Source organism: Chrysoperla carnea, chromosome X, assembly GCF_905475395.1.
Source record: "Chrysoperla carnea chromosome X, inChrCarn1.1, whole genome shotgun sequence".
Taxonomy (NCBI): domain Eukaryota; kingdom Metazoa; phylum Arthropoda; class Insecta; order Neuroptera; family Chrysopidae; genus Chrysoperla; species Chrysoperla carnea.
The window spans coordinates 21,161,027-21,169,101 of record NC_058342.1 but is presented as its reverse complement, the minus strand read 5'-3'; the positions used below and the strand labels follow the sequence as shown (position 1 = coordinate 21,169,101).

The following is an 8,075-nucleotide window of genomic DNA, read 5'->3' as shown; positions in this document are numbered from 1 at the left end:
TAAAAACATTTCTTGATTATTTCTTTCATATTCAGATAAATTGGAACAGTTTTGAGTAGCTTTGATTTTAAATTATTTGAAGAATATTTAATTATGGAAAAACTGAGTAAACAAAACATAAAAAATGTCCAAGTCCAAGTCCGGCGAACGTGATACTGTTAATAACTTTTTCTACCTCAAATCATTATACCACATATATGAGGATGAGACGGTCCACTTCAATGAAAAACGCACATTTCGTATTTTATGAACAAATAGAAACGAAAAACTTACACAGAAGCCGAAACACGCACCTAGCTCCTCTAGATATCGATCTAGGACGCAAGCAACATCGTCACACCTGTTATATGTGAGTGACTTTAATTATATGTAACCTGTTTGTGTATACAGAATACACAAACGCTTCACAATGCCCATATAGGTGATACAACAAATTACATATTTTTATTATGCACTGTATATATGTAATGTATATCAAGGTATACTAAGTTAAGTAACCAAGTTTGTAACGCTTAAAAATATTGATGCTACGAAAAAAATTTTGGTATAGGCGTTGTCTATCTGTCCGTCCGTCTGGAAGCTTTCTATACAGGATATTTGAACAATTAACTCAGTCAATTTCAAATTTTTGCGTACTTTATGTACAAGTCCCCGATAAAAATATCGTAAAGTAATGGAGTCGGTCATATAATTAGATTGATTTCATTTATTTTCTCCCGATTTCCTTTCAGTTAGCAACTCTATTTAGGACATTTAGACGAATCAAGAAATAACATTTATTTTTTAATGCAATTTTAATTCTTAAAGGCAAGCCTATACTCAACCGGCGGCCCGGTACGACTATAAATGGCGGATAATTTAGAATTTTGACCTTCAATAATATAGTAGATGATATAAAATAAAATTAAAAAAATATTTATTATTTACTGCGAAAATAAAAACACGACACTTTTTGTTAAAAAATACACAATATTTGCAGGTAATAAATTTGTTATCCTTTGATCTTGGTCCTCTTGGGCTCTATAAGGGTAAATTTTAAGGGCAAAAACGAAACTTCAAGGAGCACTACTCCAATTTACTCTTAGGTGCAGAAGAGAAAAAGATAAATGTGTAGGAGAAGAATTGACGAAGAATAAAGGACAAAAAGGCCAAAAATTATAAGAAGGGCCGCACACAAGGGTACGCCAAGTTACTTACTAAAAAAAAATCACGTTGCCGTCTGATTTTCACATTGCCTAAGGGCTTCGGAGACTTGTCTAGAGAGTTCTCTGGGGAGTTGCTCGGGAGACATTGCTTAATTCGACAGTACGGAAATTCAATACCATTTGACTTTTAACACGAATAACTTTTTTTCTATCAATCTTAGCGTGTTCTATCTATCGTATAGGTTTGAAGATAAAACGCAGGCAATTCCAAGATGGCAGCGAAAGGGTTAATTTCCTGAATAAGCAAAATCAGATGTAATTCGTCTTCAAACATCCCCCTATTGAAAGAATGAATACAAAAATCTAGTGTTACAAACTTTTGGGTCACCCCTCTTCGATTTACGTAACTACACTGGACTATATATTTAATTTTTGAAAATTAATTTGAGCTTTATCAACGCGTCTGGACTATCCCACTCCTACCTTTTTATTATTTTATCGTAAATTAATTATTCACATGCAATTAAAAACTATTTTTTAATTGCGTTAAAGGAATATTATTGCTCACGTGCGTACATAAGTACTCACACACTCTTTTTTTTTTTACAAATGGTCTTGATTTTACCATTTTTGGATTAGCGCATTTCAATTTCACTTCTTTACCCTTAAAATGAACCTTAACAGACGGGGTCCGAGCTCTGTTACTATTAAGCCGCTCCGGGGAAAAATAATATTTGCCGCCCTTTACGCTCATACCATATACAGAATGTCTTTTTTAAGTTAATATATGCTTGAAACTCGATAAATAAACTAAATCGAGGATTACGCTTCAAACGAAAAATATTAGTTTCAAGGAGACATATCTTACACCGGCATCGAGTTCGATCTAAGTTTTCAGGTTAAATTAAAATCTCACTCTGATTCATAATTGACAAACATTAGATGAACGCTTTAAATTAGGAAGTTGTTCTTTATAAATACGCAAACATCTTTTGTGACCGAATGGCTAACACAGTAATTGATAGAAAAAATCTAGTTTTTTGTGCGTTTGTTCATTAATTCAATTTGAACAAAAATGATTTTTGTAAAACGAATCACCTTTAATGGAATTATTGCAAAATTTTTCCGAAGAGTGTCTAGATTTCGCATGAACAATTATACGAAATAACAATTTTGATACTAAAAAATAATTTTGGGTAAAACTTTTCAGTTCGTTTTTGCCTAAAGTGCACGGTTTGCAAAAAAATGTTTCGAACAAAAAATGTTACTTTTTTAATCAATGACAATTCTTTCTAATTTAAAGTGTCAATCTATCGATTGCCAGTTATGGAGGAGAGTGAGCTTGAAAATTACACACCATTTTTCAAGTTTCAAGCAGATACCAACTTAAAAAAGCACCCTGTATACAGGGGATATGTATTATATGTACAGTTTCGGTTGAATACATAGATTCCAATCGTGTTTTATTTAATTTATAAATTATAATGAATTTTTCCATACAATTCCAGTTTTCGGAATAGCCCTGGTTTTATTGAGTCCCGATTACCGGAGATTACGGTATATTATATTTAAAGGATTTACCGCTCCGGTTGGTTGCTGGCCCCATCCTCCTAGATCGGGGTCTGCTAACAGAGTCCAAAAGTACCAAGAATAACAAAGCTACATGCCTACATATATTATGTATTTTTAACGAAATAAAAAGTGTTGCGTTTTTATTTTTGCGGAATGTAAAAAGTAAAATCTTTTTATATTAAATTTCTCATTGCATTGAAATTAAAAAAAAATACGATAACAATGTTCGTCTTCGGTTATCTTTCATAAAAAAGTTCGTTTTTGATGCATTATAATTGAGAATATTAGATATGATATACGGACTAGACCTCTTCTAAATCATTTGATCTGTATCATCTATTTGATATAGGTATTTTAATGAACGAATCAAAATCAAGTCACAAGTGACTACATTCTACAAAGCTACCAAAGTACAAGACTAATTACCCTCTACATAATACAAAAAGTATATATCTACATTATATACACATACATATATAAAAGTATATAATAATATATATGTATATATATAATAAATAAATATGGCTGCTGCTACAAGTGTTGTAGTTTTAGACAGAGGGAATAACACAACTTGCACCATAAATTTACATGGTAAATATATTAAAATTTATATTAAAATGTTTGATTGATTCAATATTATTAATTCATATATAAATTAATATGAAAACAATCGATCGTTTTATTGTAAAATAGTGTTTTAAATATTCTGTTATGTAGTTACAAATCTAAAATATTTTCATGCTATTTTTTTTGAATGGGTTATGTTATGATACAATGTCGGTTGTTATGTACATTGCATCGGTTCGGTGCGCTGGTGTTCACCAGCAGTGCTTGTGTACTATGTTGGTATAGTAGGCGCCGATAAAAACGATGTTTTTTTTTTGAATAGGTTTTTTTGAATTTAGTATGTAAAAAAAAAGTGCATATTTTGATTTTGTTTTATGTTTTTTCTGGGAAACAGGTGCAACTGTTGTGTCGTGGAGAGTTAATAATCAGGAACAATTATTTGTCAGGTGAGTTCTTTTGTTTGTTTTTTCTTTGTATTTTTTGTCTGGTTGAAATTTTTATTTTCGGATTACTATTTGTTGCTGAATTTTATTTAATTTTAATTCTTTATGTCCTTAATCCATTTATACATGAATGTATCATAAGTTAAGTCCAAAGTTTGTAATTAATAGTGAACACGGGCGTTCACCGTGTAATCCATGAGTTAAATATGTCGTACACAAGTACGCGCAAAATAATCACACCGAAAAATTTTGGTTATAGGTGCTTTCCTTTTTAGATTATTTCCACACATTTCTCTACTTGACTGTTTATTCTGATCGCAAATTTAGGGTAATCTTTAGCAAATTTAGGGTATATAGGGTACCTACCTACTTTTCATCCCCTCCCGGATTATATCTTTATAAGGATGGGTCAAGGGCTGGAGATCTATCTGGTGCGAGAGTTTATGGATTTAGATCAAAGGAATCTGAAGTAAGGTGCCCAGATTTGTAACATGAAAGCTTGCACTGGAGCACATATCAGCATCTTCTCAGATAGTCAGGCCGCACTTAGGATCCTTGAGGCCTGAAGATTCCAATCGAGAAACTGAACCACCCGGCACTATATAACACAGTTAAATTAATCAGGGTACCGTCTCTTTCTGGCGTTAAAGGAACCGAAGTAGCGGACTCGTTGGCACGAGAGCGGTCGTCTACAATGCCTTTTTCACCTAAGTCTGTCATTCCCATAGCAAGATGTTTCGTAATTAACTGAATCAAGGAATGGCAACGACAAACCCATCTTGATTACTGGAACTTTGCACAGGGCCTGCGCAATATATGTGTATAACTCCAGTTGAATAGAGTGGTAAGATTCTTGACAGAACACTATCGATGGAGCTACCACCTTCATAACATGGGGACCTCGGATGAATTGTACGGCCTGCATGAAGGTCAATGAAACCTCCATACATGTTATTTGCAACTGCAGAAACCTGAAGGGTATCAGGTTTAAAATGTTTGGGTTCATGATAATGATTGATTGCCGTCAGTAATTTTGTCACTTCTTGATATTGAATTTAAACTGAATCTTTTCGATGTATTCTGAATCAATATCTTCGCAATCTAAGCCTTTAGAGAGTATGACGTAGAATATTTATTTATTATTGCTAGTGTTTACCGGTGTATGGAGACTGTTTTAGGAATTTCTAAAGCAGTTTTGTATGTAAAAGGTTGTCTTATTCCTTTTCTCACAAGAGAATCTATCTTATTGATCTTGATAAAGCAACTGGACTGAAAAAACGTAAATATTTTTGTTTCTATTTTCCTCTGGATAAATTTTGGTAGAAAGGCTTGAAAGGATTTGCTGCTATAGCTTGTTATTATAAAATTATAATAAGTTATTATATTTTCAGTAAACAAGCCGTTTTTGACGGTAAAAAAGCTATTCGTGGAGGAATTCCGTTTGTATTTCGTAAGTATCTCATTTCTCATACATAAATAAATATCGTCTTTTATAATAAACGTATGTTTTAGCACAATTTGGACAATGGACATTTGGACCACAACATGGTTTCGCACGTATTATGCGATGGAATCTCGAAAAACCACCAGAGCGTTTACCAAGTGGCGACGTGGAAGCAATATTCTCGATAATGGATAACGATTTTACACGATCAATGTGGAACTATAATTTCCGATTAACATACCGATTAATATTACGTGAAAAAGAGTTACATTTTAACATTGGCGTATACAATCCTAGCAAAGATTTAACATTCCGTTTCAACATGTTGTTGCACACATATTTTAAGGTACCGGATGTTAGACGATGTCAAATAACTGGATTACATGCGTGTACATACGTGGATAAAGTACAAGATGGCGCTGTATATCAGGAGGCACGAGATGCGGTTACTGTTTGCGAGTATACAGATCGTATTTATCAGAATACGCCACAAGAGCATATTATTACAAATGTGGTAAGTGGGCGAAAAATGCGTATACAGAAATATAATTTCCCAGATACAGTTATCTGGAATCCATGGTCCGAGAAAGCGAAAGAAATGATTGATTTTGGTGATGATGAATATCCAAATATGGTGTGTGTTGAATCTGGACATGTTTCGAGTCCAGTTGTTTTATTACCCGGCACAGCTTTTGAAGCGAGTCAGATACTACAGGTAAAATGTTTTATTAATAATTATCTTTATTTGCTAATAACAATTGAACGGTCGAGGATAAATGGTCGTCGTTAGTTTTAAACGATATATTTTGTTAACATTTTTGACCTCTGACTTTTTTTTATCCGACGTATTTAGTTAAGGAAATTAAAACTACAACTCCGATTTTTACGGGGCGGCGAGCAAACTGTTGGTATGAGGATGTAGAAAAATCAATTGAATGTTATATTTTGAACTATTCTTATCGACATTTTTTCCTAAACCTCGACGTTTTATGGACATAAGCGCTAAAAAAAAAAAATTCGTTATTTTGATGAAAATTTTATATTGACAAAATTAACGATTATTTCTAAGTCGGTGTTTTAAAAAAATAAATCACTTTTTTAGGCTAAAATTTTGATATCAACGTATTTGACGATTATCGAGTGGTTTTGATCGAATATTTGATTAGAAAACCAACTGACTGACTATATTTTTGACTATTTTAAAAATATAGTAAAATTATTTTCGAGGAAAATGTAAAAAAATCGACTTTTTAGCTTCTTAGTTCTTTAGTTCTTAGTCTTCTAGAAGTGTTTAGAAAAGATAAAACAAATCCAGTAGTTTATTTAGCGACTTTAACAGCCGAAATCCACTATTGGAAAGATTTAAGTCGGTCTAGATTTTACTGGGTCCCGACTCTTTAAGTCGCTATGTAAACTACTGGACTTGTAATTTTGTAAGCCCTTACAGACAGAAAGTTTACATGTATAAAATGTTCCTTAAAAAAATGAACAACTTTTGTTTGAAACATTTTTCCGTAAACATCACTCAGTCAATTGTTTGTTTTCACTTGTTTTCAATTCTATTTAAATAACATTACCAATTTTCTACGTCGCGCAGTCGGGTAAAAATAATCAATAAATTTGAATCATAAATTTTCTGACTCAAATCAATTGACTTCACGTCGATTTGACTAGTTTGGATTTTATTTAGAATGTGTTTATTTTCTTAGGTAATGTGAGTAGAAGTTGGGGGCTCAGATTCGACTGTCCCATCATCAAATTCAAGACGTTCCACTGCATCATCAAGTGCATCAATAAATTTGCCTTTTAATAATTACCACCATCATCATAACTCAATGTTACAAGCGGCCGCAGCACAAGCGCATCACAATAGTACGCACAGTGCTCATGGTACACACAGTACTAGTAGCCATCATTCAAACAACATGATGCACTCAAATAATTCGTTAGTTGCCGCTGCCGCAGCAGCTGCAGCCGCCGCAGCCGCCGCTTCAAATAATGTAAATAGCAGTGGATTTGGTACAACATTTGGTTTACCAACAACACAGTCGCACACACATCCAATGTGGCCCCCATCGTCTCCGTCTCTACCATCTTTACCATCGCCATGGTTCACCACTCCATGGCCAACGCTATCAGATACAACCGCTGATAATATTGTACATAATTTAACGACAACAACACAAGCTAGTAGTTATGAGAATGCTTCAACAAATGCGGCCGCAGCCGCGGCTGCCGCTAAATTAGCATACATGGCATACAATCAATAATTAATTTCTCTTTTAATTTGTATTCTTAAATTCATCAACATAAAATATATATTAATATTTTTTAACAAATTTTTGAAATTGTCTTCGTACGTTTTACTCTCAAATTATTTCTACACCAGGGTGTTGATCCACCTAGAAAACCTGGTTAAGATTCTGAAGAACTCAGTCAATTTTAGTATCGTTCGCGGAAAATGATCCCGGGAATCATTGTAAAAAATGATGCATGATCTAAACGAGCTGCCAAATGCCTGAATTCAGTATGACTAATTCGACCAGAAGCATACTTTTCTACGAAATGTTAACCCCCCACGAATGGTCCTGGAGCTCGCAATCCCCACGCCAAAGTTGCAAACTTTTGCAGTGGATAGCAAATTCTAGTACCGATTTGAAGGGTTGAAAATTATATGGAAAAGTCTGGTTCTGGCTTAATCTACAAAGCCTGGTCTCGGGGTTTTGACAGCTCGTTTATGTCATGCATATTTGCCTAATATTTTAACGGAGGACTAGACATCCCTATTATCATTAGGGAGATTGGAAATCATACGGAAAAATGTGGTTCTGTCTGATATACAACATTTGTGAATGTAGACTCGATAAAAACAAAGTAGACTCTGTATTTCTACTCGAATTTTTA

At 33.6% G+C, this 8,075-nt stretch overlaps 1 protein-coding gene across 1 annotated transcript; it reads left to right on the top strand.

Annotated features, from left to right (window-relative positions):
• The first annotated feature begins 3,238 nt into the window (after positions 1-3,238).
• On the top strand, positions 3,239-7,014 carry LOC123302225 (putative glucose-6-phosphate 1-epimerase). The gene is made up of 5 exons (XM_044885068.1): positions 3,239-3,308; positions 3,679-3,730; positions 5,119-5,177; positions 5,240-5,886; positions 6,881-7,014. The coding sequence occupies exons 1-5, from the start codon at positions 3,239-3,241 to the stop codon at positions 6,887-6,889; spliced, it is 837 nt and encodes a 278-aa protein (XP_044741003.1). The 3' UTR covers positions 6,890-7,014.
• Positions 7,015-8,075: the final 1,061 nt, after the last annotated feature.

Bases quoted from the DNA above. Each gene is read 5' to 3' on its own strand.
- LOC123302225 (XM_044885068.1), top strand. From the start codon at position 3,239: ATGGCTGCTGCTACAAGTGTTGTAGTTTTAGACAGAGGGAATAACACA. The intron at 3,731-5,118 runs GTGAGTTCTTTT...TTATATTTTCAG, and splicing joins CAGGAACAATTATTTGTCAG to TAAACAAGCCGTTTTTGACG. The intron at 5,178-5,239 runs GTAAGTATCTCA...CGTATGTTTTAG, and splicing joins AGGAATTCCGTTTGTATTTC to CACAATTTGGACAATGGACA.